The following is a 14,917-nucleotide window of genomic DNA, read 5'->3' as shown; positions in this document are numbered from 1 at the left end:
TCCCCATCCCAGCTGGGGAGGGCGAGCGGAGGTTTGGGTCCTTCCTGGCCTGCCTGGCAGCCCTGCAGAGCCCTGGGGCTGTGGACCTGCAGGGACACAGGTGGGACATGCAGAGTTAGTCTGACGGGAAAGCCACCTCTCCTTGTACAAGGGGTTTTGATGGATGGATGGATGGATCCTGCAGTGCTTCCCTGTCCCTGTCCATCCTGGGAGCGCTGGAAGGGGGGTGATGGTGTCCCCCCAAGCAGGGCACAAGGATGTGCTGTGTCCAGGCGCTCCCTCCCAAACACACAGGGACCACGCTGGGCTTTGAAAATACCATTTATTACAATGGAGCCTTCCAGGCTAAAAGCCCAAGCCAAGGGCCTGGGGTTGGTTTCTGGTGTGGCAGGTTGGGGGAGTGGGTTTGGGATCGGGGTTGAGTTTTTTTGCTTTAAGTTTTCTTTTTAAACAAAAAGTTAAGAATGGGGAGGAGAGGACTCCGGTCCCCTCCACGCCCTGAATTAGGGACAGACCCCACTGGTAGGGGAATTCGCTGCAGTGCCTGGAGGCATTTGGGGACCAGGGTCCCCTGCACTGTGCCTGACCCTGCTGTGAGTCAAAGGGGGTGGCAGGACCCCCACAGTGGCTCCAGGTGCCATCAGACACACAAACCATATCCCACAGCTTCTGGTTACAAATCAAAGTGGAAGCGGGATGCGTTTCTTCTTCTTCTTCTTCTTCTTCCTCATGCTGCTGATGTTCCAAACAAACAAACGTACCAAAAAAAACCCAAAAAATCAAATCCAAAATAAAACCACAACACAGCCCTCGTGCTCCTGTAAACATGAGTTTCTCCTGCTGCTCGGGCTCTGCCAGTCCTGCAGTGCTGGCACCGTGGCGCGGGGAGAGCAGGGCTGCAGGAGCACCAGGGGCTGGCCCTGAGCCCCCCACCACAGGGACAGACCCCCGTGGCCACCATCTCCTCTGGGGCTTCGGCCCGTGGCGTCCGCTGCACGCCTGGCGCTGGGGCAGGTCACCCCCTGCTTCCTCCTCCTCCTCCTCCTCCTCCTCCCCGTCTCCTCCCAGGGATGCTGGAGCCAGGGCAAGGACGGGCTTTCAGACCACAGCCGAGGAGGAGGAGGAGGAGGACGAAGAGGAGGCTGTGGCTGCTGACGATGAAGGAGAGGAAGAAGGGGAGGAGGAGGCGTTCCAGAAGAGCCACCGCCTCTTGGGCTGCCGTTTGAGGTGGAGGTAGTCTTCCTTCTCCCGCTCCTTCTTCGCCCGCTGGTAGTGATCCTCCTCCTTCAGGTACCACACTGGCGGCCAGCGGTGCTTCTCGAAGTACTCCTGGTTCTCTGCAGGGAGACAGGGGGGAGAGGGGGGTGAGGGCGGTGCCAGGACCCCCAGGAACCCCCCCACCCTCTCATCCCACCCTGGCTCCCACTCACCTCCCGACATGGCCTTCATGTCCCGGGGGAACTTGCGGCAGACGTTGTTGTAGTTGGTGCAGATGTGATGGAGGCACCAGTCGGCGAGCTGGTAGGCGCAGTGGAACTGCAAGGGATGGAGCCCCACGTCAGAGCCCCCCAGGCATGGACCAGCAGGAGGGATTCACCCCATTTCTCCATGGACACCCAAGACCTGCTTGTCCCCTCTGCCAAGACAGCATCACCCACCCCCCAGAGCCGCCAGACCCCTCTGAGTGTCACCACCCAGCACCTTGTGCCTCCCTGTCCTACCTGAGCCAGCTCCAGGAACACGAGCACGTCCCCATCGATGTCCACCATCATCTGGGCCGCCTCCATCAAGCCGGTGACCGTGTACTGCTCTGTGGGGGGACACAGGGGGTCACGGGGAGGCCGGGGCGGGGGGACACCCACCCAGCTTGGGGACAGCCCCGCTGCAGCCCCCCGGGCTCACCTGTGAGAGCCACCAGGTGCGGCAGGCAGAGGCGGTTGGCGAGGATGATGAGCTTCATGTCGTCGAGGTCGGGGCTGGAGCTGAACTGCCCCGTGTACAGGTACTCCAGCACCGCCCGCATGCAGCTCTTGCTGGTGTGAGGAAGTGCCACCTGTGGGACACACGCACACACACGTTGCCACCTCATGGCCGTGCCCACCCTTCTCCCGGGACAGCCCCGGGACCCCTCCTCATCCTCACCTCGTTGGTGGAGCTCTCCACGAAGGGGCCACCGAACATCGCGGCCATCCAGTCACAGCTGGAGATGAGCAGGGGCTTGTGGGCACTGATAGCACCGTCATCCAGCACGAAGGTGACATCTGGGGACAAGCACAGGGATGCTACCGGGGCTGTCTCCATCCCCTGGGGCTCAGCCACCCCCTGCCACAAAGTATCTCACACCAGGAAGGGGACAGAGTCTGGCATTTCCTATATTTTTCCTTTAAAAGTCTCTCTCTTTTTTCCAGCATCCCCCACCAGCTCAGAGGAGCTCAGGGAAGGGCCTCAGCAGTGCTTCGAGTATTCTGAGGGACTTTCCCAGGTCATTCCACAACACATTTGAAAGCAAAGGGCAAACTAAGGAAGCAAACTTGTCTAGCCCAAGTTTGAGTCCCTGGAGAACTGGGAAGGACGCTGGGGATCTCCTGCCCCCCCTACTCTGCTCTCCACAGCTTCTCCCAGGGGTGTGCCACGAGCCAGGACACATCTGTCCCCTCACAGTGACAGCTTGATCACATCAGGATCCATGTTCAAGAAACAAATCCAGCCAGAGGGAGGCTGGGACATTCACATCCCCCTGGGATGTCACCTCGTGCTGGTGCTCAGTGGAAAGCTGGGGAAATCCTACTAAGGGCACTCGCTCCCGATAAATCAGATGACCCTGTGAAAAATCCAAGCTGGGAGGGAAGGAAGTCGCCTCTGCTGCTCTTCCGTAAATAAACGGAGCTGCTGGACGGGCTGGGGAGCAGGAAACCCTGGGGAAGGGCCCTTACACTCACTTTCTTGGGAAAAAAAGCAGCAATAAAAATCCCAGAAAAGCAAAGTGTGACCAGAAGCCCCGGGGAAGGCGAGTGAACACCTGCTCACCCTCCACTGCACGGCCAAACCCAGGAGCTCTGAGCCCACCATCCACCCCTCAGACCCCCCTCCCAGGGAACAGGGGGGGCTGCTCCCAGGCCCCTGGAGTCGTACCCGAGAAAGTCCCCTTGGCCAGGCATTCCTTCACCCGGTTGGTCCTCCGGACGTGGAAGGCTTTGGTGATCTCCTGGTTCATGAACGCCTCGTTGTTGAGGATGTTGGCCACCATCATCCGGAGGTCGAAGACCTCCAGCAGCTCGGCGATGTGAGCGATGTGCATGAGGTCCCGCTCGTTCTCATCCAGCTCCCCCGTGTACAGGTACTTCAGCACGGCCCGGAAGGGACCCGGCTGGATGGAAGCGTCCATCTTCACCACCACCATCAGCTTGGACTTGTAGGTCAGCGGGTCTTCGGCCATCTCCTCCTGGATGCTGGTGAAAGCCCGGCTCCACGAGGAGAGGTTCCTGCCCCGCCGCAGCCCGCGCTCCCCGTTCTCGTAGTGGTTGCCCCGCAGGATCCCGTCACTGGTGGAGGCTCTAAGGCACGGTTTGCGCTGGCCGGATCCGGCCTCCTCGGTGCTTTCGCAGATATCGAAGCTGGCGGCCCTGAGGAGGAAATCCCGCCCGTGGTGCCTCTCCTCCTGGTGCAGCATCCGCTCGGCGGCCGCGGTGACGGCCACCCCGAAGCCGTGCCCCGCGGCGCCCTGCTGGTCCTCCTCGCTCAGGTCCATGAGGAACAGGTCGTAGAACTTGGAGGAGGAGGTGGAGAGGTAGATCTTGTGTGCGTAGATTTTGATCTTCTCTTGCAGCACCAGGATGACGTCCGCGCACAGGGGGTCCTCTAAGAGGTGGGCTGGACGCTCCTCGTTGTTGGAAGGGGGGTCCGGGACGATGATGATGGGCGGAGGGGGCTTGGGGGGCAGGAAGGGGGCTTGGAGAAGAGGCCTCTGCACGTTGCGGAGGTGGGACTTCCAGAACTGCAGGTGGCGGCGGGAGATGAGGGCGGCGCGGATGGCGTTGTCAAAGACGTCCTTGACGCCAAACTGGGCCACCACGCTCGTCTCGTAGTAGGGGATCCCCAGCTCCTTGGCGACCTCCCTCCCCTTCTCCGGGGGCAGGATCTCGTTAGGTTTGATCGGCCTGAAAAAGAGAGGGGAGATGACGAACCCTTCAGGCAAGGGGGACAGCGTTGGGCAGGCAAGGACACCTCCAGGGCCCCGGGGTCCCACCTGGCCAAGGGCCGCCGCGCCCGGTTGACGGCCTCCAGGTCGGCGTAGCGCAGGTCGAGCTGGCAGCCCACCAGGATGACGGGCGCGCGGGGGCAGAAGTGCTTGATCTCCGGGTACCACATGGTCTTCACGTGGTGCAGGGAGTTGGGGTTGGCGATGGAGAAGCACAGAACCACGACGTCGGACCTGCGAGGGGAGCGGGGTCAAGGTCCAGCTCTCGGCGCCTCGGCTCTGCCCTCCCTCCTCCCTGCACCGAGGCTCTGCCCCCTCCCTACCTGCCGTAGGCAAAGCGCCTGTCCTTGTGGTGGTCACCAAAGGTGTCCCAGAGCCGCAAGGACACGCTGACATCGTCTACCACATCCCGGGAGCGCTCCAGCACCTGCGGGAACAGAGACACCGTCCAGCTGCCGAGTCCTCGGGCAGGGCACGGGGGAGTGATTCCCACCTCCCCGGCGGGGAGGACGCGGCTCCACCTCCTCAGGGTTCCCAGGGGGTATCCATGAGCAGCCCTCACCTCCTGGCAGACGCGGTACTGGTCGATGGCCCACACCGTGGGCACGTGGGTGGCGAGGAGCTGGTACTGGGTCAGCGTGGCGTTGCAGGCGCGGGCGCAGATGAGCCGGGTCTTGCCCACCGCGTTGTCCCCGACCACGACGCACTTGATAGTTTCTACGTTTGGCCTCTCATAATCCATGTCAGAATCCATTAATTGGGACCTGCAGGGGGAACGGGGAGGGGGTGGGTTGGCGGATACACCCAGGCCAAGCCGGGAGGGCTGTCTGCAGACGGGTCAGGATGCCAGAGGGGGACAGAGGGATGCTCTCGCTCCCTCGCAGCCCAGAGAAGCTCTGCAGCAGCTGCCCAGCCCTCCCTGGCTCACGCTCCCCGCCAGTCCCCTTTAAAATTTCATGTTCTCGTGGCAGCGTGCGTTGCTGTGCCGTCAGACACATGCCCTGCGCTTGATTCCGCCCTCCTCCCTCCCGCTCTCCGGCTCATGCTTGTTCATGTGAGATGAGCCTTCTTTTTTTTTTTTTTTTTAACTCCCTCCCTCCTTTTCCTTTTCTCCTTCTCCAGCGTTCGCAGGCGAAGCTTCCAGATCTGCCCGAGTGAGTGCACGCGCGGGCACTGCCAGTCTCTCCCCTGCCAGTCTCGGGGGAGCACAGTGACCTGCCCCTCTTTCCCCACCCCATTCCCAGAGCAGATATTTGCTCCCAGCAAAGAACAGCAGAGAAGAAACTTCTCCTGTTTCCCAGAGGCTCAGCAGCCACCGGGACTGGGAGGGCTCCCAGCATCACCAGTCTCCCAGGAGCAAGTGTGACCCCAACACTCCCCGAGAGGGAGGATGGTGCCACGGGTGCTGTGAGGATGGTCTGAAGCACCCAGGTGCACCCAGGTGTACCATCCTTTGCCTGTCCACACCTCAGAGTCCAAACCAGGCAGGATTAACTCATCACAGCAGGGTTTGACAAGATTTCCAGGGGGGGAAAGCGGCGAGGAGGTCGAGGGAAGGGGGAGACGGACTAAAAAAGCCCCACATCCCAATTGCTCTGAACTTCCCAAAGCCGCAGATCTCTTCCCCCTTGTCGCTCCCTCCTGGCACCAGCCTCCTGAGCTTCTATAATAAACCACCAGCGCAGTGAGCGAAAATACCCGGTAACCGTGGCAACCGAGCCCTGCACGCGGGACCAGGGCCGCAGCTCCCCAGCCCGGCAAGGACTTCCCAATGTTAGCACCTCCCTCCGTGCTCCTCCTCCCTCCCTCCCGGGCACACCTGGACACACCAGCGGCACGGGAGAGGGCTCGGCACCGCGCGGGATTGAGCCACGAGCCCCGTGGGCAGGTGCAGGCAAAGGCAGGTGGCACAAATCCAGGTTGCTTTGGGTGCCAGCGCTTCGACACCGGGCTGGTCCCCGGGTAAAACTTCTCTGACTAGTTGTCACCGCATTCCACGTCCCCCTCCATCCTCTGGGATTCAGGGAATGCATCCAGGAGGGTGTTGAAAACCAGAAACAGCAGCCTCCTTGGGCTCTGCATGTGGAAAGGAACCAGGGCAGGTGGTCCCCTTCCCTGGCAGCCCCTCCAAACCCGTTTCCATCTCACACATCGCCCTCCACTGCTGCTCCCGGGGATCAGCTTTGCTCTGTAGGACCAGGAGATCCAGGAGATCTCCAGGGTGTGTGTGGGGGGGTTGTCAGTGCTCAGGGAGCTTCGCTGTGGTTATTTTTAGGCCCAGCCGTGCTCCCAAGTCGGCTGAGCTCATTTGGATGGTGGGGGAAGGCACATGGAATGACAGCCGCGGTTGGCAGTTCGGATGGGGAGCTCGGCCCCCCCCCAGCCGAGCACAGGGGACTTGGGAGCCTGCTGGGAAAGTCTGGTGCCCCACGGGAATTAGGGGCTAAATCCTGACGGGATCAGTGCCTGAGATGAGGAGGGGGATGGTGGGACAGCAACGGGCACAAAATGTGGGTTCTCAGGAAAGCACAAACACAGTGGGGAGGCCTGTGGGCCCTACGGGGAGGGCTCACAGCCCCCCACCCATCAAACCACCCCAGGAGGGGCTGAGGCTTTCACAGGGGCAATTTCAGTTGTACCCCCCTCCCCACCTTCCCCACCATCCCCTCTCTTCCAAGGACGGCTCCGAAACCCACCGGAGAGCAAGAAATAACCTGACATGCCAAGACATCGGAGTTCCCCCTGAAGGAAAAGCTCTTCCCTGGGGAGTAGGGCTGCTCTGGCCAGCAGCCCCCCAGCCCTGCTCTCCCTGCCCACCGCAGCCCCCCACCCAAACCACAGGCACCCAATTCGCACCCACCCTCCCCCAAGGAGAACCCCAAAACTGCTCCTTCCAGGCTCCCAGCCTGTGGTTGCCAAGGCAACTGCACCATCACCCCGGGAGCCGTCGCTTAGCAACTCCCCGGCTAAAAATCCTCCATCCCGCACCTCGCCAGGGCAGGAGAACCCCCCAAACGGGGCGGGGGGGAACTGCCCCAAAACGGCAGCGACGCTCAAAAATAACGCGGCACCTCCCGTGAACCCCCCCGGCAGCCGCGGGGCGCGGGAGAAACGGGGCCCGGAGGCAGCCGGGGCTGAGGAGGCCGCGGCGGGAGGCGGTGCGGGAGGCGGTGCGGGAGCGGGGCCCCGAGCGGGGCTGCAGCACGGCCGGGACCGGGGGATGCGGCGGGCGGGGGGCACCGGGAGTGGGGGCGCGGGGCCGTGGAAGGGGCCGTGGAGCAGCGGGAAGGGGTGCGGGACATTGCAAAGGGGTCGGGGAGAGCCGGGAACGGGGTGCGGGGCTTTGGAAAGGGCCGGGGGAGCGGCCGGACCGCGGGTGAGGGGCATTGCAAGGGGGCTGGGGAGGAGCCAGGCCGGGGGTGCGGGGCATTGCGAGGGGGCTCAGGGGTGCTCGGAGCACCCGGATCGGGGGTGCGGGGCATTGCAAGGGGGCTGGAGAGCACCGGGAACGGGAGCGGGGCATCGCAAAGGGGGACGGGAAGCACCGGGAGCGAGTGTGGGGCATCTCAGAGGGTCTCGGGGGTGCACGGAGAGCCCGGACAGGGTGCGAGGCACTGCCAGGCGGCGGCGGGTGCAGGGCGAAGAGGCCGGGCCCTCGCTGCCCCCCGCGCCCGCACCGGGCCGGGCCGGGCAGGATGCGCGGAGGCGGAGCGGGGGACGCGGGGCGGAAGCGCTTGGGGTGGGTTTCCCCCCCCCCCCCCGGTACTTACACCAACACAGACGAAGCGGCGGCTCCCAGGGGCCGGGGCCGGGCTCGCCCCTCCGGACACGGCCATGGCGCAGGTTGCGCGGCTCGGCTGGGCACGGCTCGGGGCCGCGCTGCGCGGCTCAGGGCCGGGGGCGCGGGGGCCCATGGCGGCGGCTGGGCCGCCCCGATCTCCGCATCCGCGGCCCGCTGCGCTGCGCGGATCCCCCCTGCGCGGATCCCGGCCCTGCTGCGCGGAGCGCTGCGCGCTGCCCTGCGCGCTGCAGTCGCGGCCGCCCCGCCTTTCATTCACAAAAAACAAGCGGCCGCGCCGGAGCCCCGCCCCAGACCCCCCCCCCGACACCGCCCATTGGCTGAGAGAGACATTGGGGGGGTGTCCCGGGGGGGGCGGGCGCGTCCTGCCGCGCTTAGGACCCCCATCCTGCCCCACCGTCCCTCAGCAGGGGGTTCTGTCATGCCTTCCCCCCCCCCCCAAATCCTGACTTCCATGGGACCCCCATCCTGCCCTACGTTCCCTCGCAGGGGGCTCCGTCGTGCCCCCCCCCCTAATCCTGACTTCCACGGGACTCTCATCCTGCTCTTAACCCTCTGTCCTGGCCCGCAATCCTGCCTTCCCCAGTCCCGCACTACATGGATTTCTCTCCTCTCCCACCGTGCATGAGACCCCCACCGTGCCCTTACCCCTCCCATCCTGCCCTCCATCATCTGCGACATCCATACGGGGGGGGTGTGACACCCTCATCCCCCCCTGCATCTCCCCTCCACCCTTCCTCTGCATCCTTCCCTCCCCTCACCCCCAATCCCGACCCGGGGAAGGGGTGCAGCCCCTCCTGCCCCCTCCCCACGTTTCACGGGGGGTGCACAGGGCTGCCAGCTCCCAGCTGGGCCATGTGTGGTGCTGGCGGTGCTCGCAGGCCAAGAGCCCGGCTGAGGATGGGGCTGCGCCAGAGGAGACCCCTGACAACCCCTCAGAGCGCCCCCAAAACCCGGTTCTCCCGGGGTGGGAGGGGGGAGCAAAGCTGCTCCATCCATCCACGCTCTCCAAGCACAGGCCACGCGCTGCACTCCTGCCTTTTTATCCTACTCCGCAGCGCTTACTGCAGCCCCCTCCTCACCCTGGGGGCACCCCCTCCTCCTCCTCCCTAAACCCGAACCCCGCAGGGCATTAAAAAAAAAAAACAACAAAAAAACTCCGAGTCATCTTCGCAGCGCGGCTGCCGGGAAAGCGCCGCTCGCTCCGGCCCCGCTGCTCTGACCCCGTAATATCCGCATCACGTGATCCTCGCCATCCTCTCCCGAAGCCTTTCGCCTGCCTTCTCCGCTCCGCTGAGCCGGGCTAGGCTCGGCCCCCCCAGCCCGGGAGCGGCCTGAGCCCTTCCTTCCCCGCTCGGCTCAGCCGGGCCGGCACTGATGCAACGCCAAAGCGCAGCGCTGCCCTCGCCCCGCACCTTCCCCCCCTCCCCAGCCCGGCCGGAGCCCCCCGCCTCACCTAACGCGCAGGACGGGGATCTGCCTCTCCATAGCAGAAGGAGATGGAGCCGCTAATTTAGGGAGGGAGAAGCCCTTGAGGCTTTTGAGCCGGGCACCGGCAGCTTCGCGGCGCTGCCTCCGTGCCCACGCCGGGAACCGCGAGCGGGCGGAGGAGCTTTTTTGGCTCCACGCAGAGCTATTTAATCCCCCCCCCCCTCCCTGCAACGGGAGCTGCGAGCAGCCAGAGCCGCAGCCCGGAGCTCTCTCTCTGCTTCTTGGAGTGGGTCACGGGGGAAGGAACACGTAGAGCTTGTTTGCCAGCCGCATGATTTGGCTTATTTGCTCTCTTTGTAGCAGGTGCTTAATTGTGGCAGAAAGGGTTCCCGGCAGCTTTCAGGGCGGCCAAATTGCCGCCTGCCCCCCTCCCGGCCAGGCAAAACAAAAGCACGATTGTCACTCGCAGTCGAAACGCTCCGAGCTGCGCAGCTCCAGCCGGCCCCTTTTCCCGGGAAGAGAGAGCCGGTGGCTGGAGGCACCGGGGAGGGCACCAGGCAGGGGAAGAAGGGGCTGGGGAGCATCTGTGGAGCACGTGGATGCTGCTCACAGCCCCCCTGCTCCGTGGGAGGAGAAACAAGAGTCTCAGCTGACTTGCTGCATCAAGCAAGCCCACGGCATGGCATGGCATGGCATGGCATGGCACAGCTGCCCATGGCAAGGCACAGCTGCCAGGTGGGATCTCCCCTCCCTCAGCACTGATGTCTCTGGCAGGGCTGTGATTAAAAGGCCGTTTTCTCCCTGCTCCCATCTCTCTCCCTGATTTAAGCCTCTTGCAGTCGTCCCCAGGGACTCCCATCTGTCCAGCTCCGTAATCACCCTCCCTTCCAGGCAAAGAGCTCCAAACCCGAGGGCTGAGCACTGGGGGTCACCCCGGGGAGCTCACACCACTGGCACCAAGCATCCCTTTTCACCCCACAGCGTCCTCCTGCCCCCCTGTCCTGCTCCCCAGCGAGGAATGAAGAAGCTCCCCAGGTCCCCGAGACATGAGCGGACATTGCTCCAGCCGTGCCCTCCCCAGTAAACTTTATGACTCTCTAGTTTAATGCCAGGGGCGTTTCCACCCCTCCCGGGTGCTGCCAGGCCCCTGCTCAGCCTTGCTGAGGGTCAGGATGCAGGAATCCAAATCCAAACCCGTTTGCTCCTTGGAGCAGCCAGAAAATGCTCTGCAATCGCTGGAGCTTTCCCGGCCCTGCCCCCACCAGGGCCCCCCTCCCTGACCCCCAACTCAAGCTGAGCTCAGTGTTATTCACCTTGCAAAGGCCTGAAGGGCTGAGACAGACCAAGGCAATGCACCCCTCGCTGCAAAAGGGGGCTTGGAGTGGAGAGACACCCCAACACACTCCAGCAGCCCCAGACCACACATTCCCAAAGCCCCCCCCCCAGGATCATGCCTTTGCCTGGCTCTGCCCTAAGCTCTGCTGTGAGTTTTCCACCCTATCCATGGGAGAAAGAGGCATCACAGTGAAGTGTGTCAGAGGGGAGCAAAGAGCAAAGTCCCCTGGAGAAAGTGGCTGGAGGAAAAGTGCTGGAACGAGGGGGCTGGAGGAGGCAGCTCGGGGGAGGAGGGTACTTACAGGCTGTGAGCCATGGCAGTCATCTTCCCGGCAGGGCTGCCTTTCCCTTGGCTTTCCATCTCTTTCTCTTGGCAGACTCTGAAGGGAGAGGGCAGAAGGGCTCTGTAAAAACACCCCAAAGACAGACTCAGACCCCAAAGCCACCCCGTCCCTCTGCACGGTGTCACCCCTCAACCTTGGGGACAGGGAGCCTTTGGGAAGGCAAGTCCACCTGGGCTGGCCAAGAAGTGTCCCAGTGTGGGGACAGAGCTGTCCCTCCTCTTCCCACTGTCCCTGTGTCTCGCTGCCAGGTCTGCCCTCCTTGTGCCACCCCCTTCGCCGTGCAGAGCAGTCTGAACAAACAGATCTGAATAACCAGATCTGTGCAAGAGGCACACACACACAGCCCCGGCCCTGCTCTGCAGGTTCCACAGTGACAACTTCCCCTCAGCCCTGGGGCACTCCAGGGGTCCCCCAGTTCCCAGCCCTGCTCCAAGCACCTTACCCTTGGGCTAAGAGCCTTCCCTGTGGGCACAGACACCCCGGGCAGTGCCTGGCTCCCGGGGTGGCCAGCGGACCAGCATGTTTGGTTTGCCCAAGGCTCCTCTGCCGGGAGCTCTGGAGCCAGGCAGGGCAGCAGGGCTGTCCCTCCTTCCCCTGTCACTGGCTCAGCAGTGCCTGCACACGTCAGGCTGGAGCAGAGTCCAGCCTGGGCTCTGCTCCTGGCAAAGCCAACCCGTGCCTGGCTCCCGCTAGGAAGTGGGTTCCACGGACACACCACGGCGCTGGGTCCTTCCATGGATTCAGCAGGAAGAGCAATAAGGGTCACTCCTCCATTTTGCTGCTCTGAAAACCCCCAGTTTTTCCTCCTGGGATCTCCTGGCTGAGGGCAGCTGCCAGAGGCATCTTTGTGGGCTCCCCAGCCCCAGCAGCAGCCAGGGAGGGAGGTGCCAGCTCAGAAAAAAATGGGGTTTGTGGGCTTCATATCCACTGGGAGCCAGGAAGAAGGAGAAATCTTCAACCAGCACTTTGCAAAAACGGCAAACCCCAACCTTGATGGGGGAACAGTGGGGACAAAGGGACCCTGCACCACTGGGATGTGCCAACACACTGGTGGGGAGCAGGCCAGGGAGGAGAGCCCAGGAAACCAGAAGGAAAGGTCTAAAACAAGCAAAAAGAACATTTTTGCACCTTTCATCCCCTGTTCTGACAGAGCAGAAGGGTCTGTCCCCGAGCCAGGAGATTGGGGTGCTCTGGCAATTCACTGCCTGCACATCCTGTGGCCCAGCTGCCCACCTGGATCCCGTCTCCCAGCCCTGGAATCAGCCACCTGATCCTCCTCGGGGTGACAGCTCACCCCGCCATCGACACCAACTGCACAACTTCAGGGACTCAGCGCTCAGCTTATAAATATTTAAACCCAGAAGGAGCCGTGTGCTGCTGTAAAATGAGACTTATTACACAAGCGCAGCCTCCCCTCGCCCCAGCGCTGAGCTAATGAACATTTGGGGCTCTCCAGGCGGATCTTTCACAGCTAAAAACCAGGTCAGGGCAAAAACCAAGGTCCTGGTCCGTGTGTGCAGGATTTCTGCCCCCTCCAGCTGGGATGTATTGGGTTTAGCACCCTGAGGGGTGCAGGAAACGCTGCTGAGGTGGAATCACAGCTGAGGCTGCTCCTCCAGCTGCCTCTTCCCAACATCCCAGCCAGGTTTTGGGGTGCAGGGCCGGCCCCACACTCTGGGAGAGGCTGCAGCTGCAGCCTGGAGCACTGACAGGCTCCCCCCGGCCCGGCTGCCTCATGCAGCATTCACAGTTTCATACAGTATTAAGAGCTGCTGACGCCTCGTGAAAAAGCTGTGAAAAGCTTCTATTTGGGGAAAGTTCCTCTTATAACGGTGCATCCTGTGGCTTCTCTGTTTCCCTTTTCTCCTGCTTCTCTTGCCGTGGAGAGCAGCGCAAAAAAACAGGCGGATTAACGTTGCCAACCAGCCTGGGCTCTTCAGCAGGAGAGGAAAATAACCCTCCAAGCAGCTTCCCCCCAGGGAATTGGTTCTCACATTGCACCCAGGGAGCTGCTGTGGGTGGGGGGTGGGTGCCTGGGCGCTGCTGGTCAGAGAGAAGGGGGAAAATGGGACCCTTGGGGGACTGACTCCTGGGGCTGGTTGCAGCCAGCACCCCCAACAGAGCATGGTGTGGGGTCTGGGAGGGCTGCACGTCTCCTAAAGGGGGAGAAATGCTGGGTTTGCTTGGTTTAGACCTTTCCCTCAGTGGCAGCTGTTTCCTGGGCCCTCCTCCCCACTCTGCTCCCCAGCACATCCCGTCCTGCCATCTCCTTTTACCCCCACTGTTCTCCCCCATTTAAAAAAAAATAAAAAAAGAATTAAAACATCAAAGAACGAGGAGTCTGTTTCTAAGCAACTGTCTCCAAGAACGGATGGAGAGCAGAGGAAGGGGAAGAAGCAATGCTGGGTGGGGGGGGAGAAAACTCGTGGGGATCCCAGAGCCCCTGTTGGGGTGAGGGAGGGAAGGAATGGCCAGAAAAGAGGGAACATGGGATGTCAGACAGCACTGGGAGCAGGCCAGGAACCCCTGGAGTAGGCAAATCACCCTCTTTCATCATCACAGAGCCTGGCTGCAAGTCCTGGCCTGCTGGAGGGTGGCCGTGCCTCGTGCCCTCCCTCGCTTGTGAAACAGCTCCCAAATCCCCAAAACCACTTCCCATCCCAACGGCTCCCGGCCGGAGGAAGCGGCGGCAGCACCGCCCGTCCCCCTGCCTTGGCAGGAGGCTCAGGGAGGGCGGTGACACCAGCCTTTGGTGGCTGCAGGGACGTCCTGACAACCTGCCAGGAGACGTCAACACCCCTTATTGGAACAGCGGCCGGGGAGAGCCGGGTTTGATCCGCGCTGTTCCCGGGGGAAAACAGGGTGGATCCGTCCCACGCTGGGAGCTGTGTGCCCCCATGGCTTGGGGTCACCCTTGAGCACCCACCTGGCTGCTCATGGGCCACTTGTTAAACCCTGAGGGCCACCAGCACACCCCAGGGAGTCTCCGGGGGTCGGACACCCCGATTCCTGACAGCTCAGAGGGGAGCAAAGGGGCCATGAGGGAACGAGGGGCTGGAGGGTCTGTGTCACCCTGGGGGCTGGAAACAACCCCGGGGACACTCAGAGCTCCTCCTGTGCATGAACCACCCCCACTCCCACCCACTTCCCAACTCCCAAATCCCACACACCTCTGCACCCCCACCCCACAACTTCCCGGCGGAGAAACCCTCAGCCTCGCCATCCCAGGAGCAGCCCTGGCAAACCCCTGGGGAAAAATGGAGGGGGCAGATCTGCTCCGGGGGTAGATCTGCTCCAGGGGGTAGATCTGCTCCGGGGGTAGATCTGCTCTGGGGGTAGATCTGCTCCGGGGGGTAGATCTGCTCCAGGGGGTAGATCTGCTCCGGGAGTAGATCTGCTCCAGGGGTAGATCTGCTCCAGGGGGTAGATCTGCTCCGGGGGTAGGTCTGCTCCAGGGGGTAGATCTGCTCCGTGGTTACCTGTGTGCACCGGCCCTGTGCCGTCCCGCGGCTCTTCCCTCCGCTCCAGCAGCCGCCTTCCCTTTCCAGGTGCTAACTGGCCTGGACAGGTAGGGCCCATTTTTATACGCTCGCCCATGTGATCCAAACAAATGCCCTAGGGATGAGTTTTTGCACTGACACAAGTAAAGGGGCTGGGACTGAAACCTGTCGGACCACAATCCGAGCTCGGCGGGGGCAGGAATTTTCCACTCGGAGCCGCTCTGGGCGCGCCGGCGGCGCGGCACGCGCCGGGGCCTGCACCTCCCTGCTCCCCCAAAATCCCACTTCCCCGCGCTTCCCAAGTCTTCCA

General features: G+C 62.7%; 1 protein-coding gene across 6 annotated transcripts; it reads right to left on the bottom strand.

The window, feature by feature from the left end:
• Nucleotides 1-308: 308 nt before the first annotated feature.
• RHOBTB2 (Rho related BTB domain containing 2) lies at nucleotides 309-14,647 on the bottom strand. 6 transcript variants are annotated; one of them, XM_051811822.1, is made up of 11 exons: nucleotides 14,587-14,647; nucleotides 11,066-11,143; nucleotides 4,761-4,962; nucleotides 4,522-4,625; nucleotides 4,247-4,432; nucleotides 3,133-4,157; nucleotides 2,143-2,261; nucleotides 1,903-2,053; nucleotides 1,722-1,810; nucleotides 1,431-1,536; nucleotides 309-1,337 (listed from the first exon to the last, which is right to left on the bottom strand). In XM_051811822.1, the coding sequence occupies exons 2-11, from the start codon at nucleotides 11,122-11,124 to the stop codon at nucleotides 1,099-1,101; spliced, it is 2,280 nt and encodes a 759-aa protein (XP_051667782.1). In that variant the 5' UTR covers nucleotides 11,125-11,143; nucleotides 14,587-14,647; the 3' UTR covers nucleotides 309-1,098. The 6 variants fall into 6 exon arrangements, with proteins under 6 accessions (XP_051667782.1, XP_051667784.1, XP_051667783.1 ...); XM_051811824.1 differs by having other exon boundaries at nucleotides 11,066-11,167; nucleotides 14,587-14,607; XM_051811823.1 differs by lacking the exon at nucleotides 14,587-14,647 and adding an exon at nucleotides 11,550-11,722 and having other exon boundaries at nucleotides 11,066-11,167.
• Nucleotides 14,648-14,917: the final 270 nt, after the last annotated feature.

Source organism: Manacus candei, unplaced genomic scaffold (assembly GCF_025592945.1).
Source record: "Manacus candei isolate 608988 ecotype Guabito, Panama unplaced genomic scaffold, ASM2559294v1 h1tg000084l, whole genome shotgun sequence".
In the NCBI taxonomy this organism is placed as follows: domain Eukaryota; kingdom Metazoa; phylum Chordata; class Aves; order Passeriformes; family Pipridae; genus Manacus; species Manacus candei.
The sequence above is the reverse complement of the archived record's forward strand: the minus strand, read 5'-3'. Positions and strand labels throughout refer to the sequence as shown.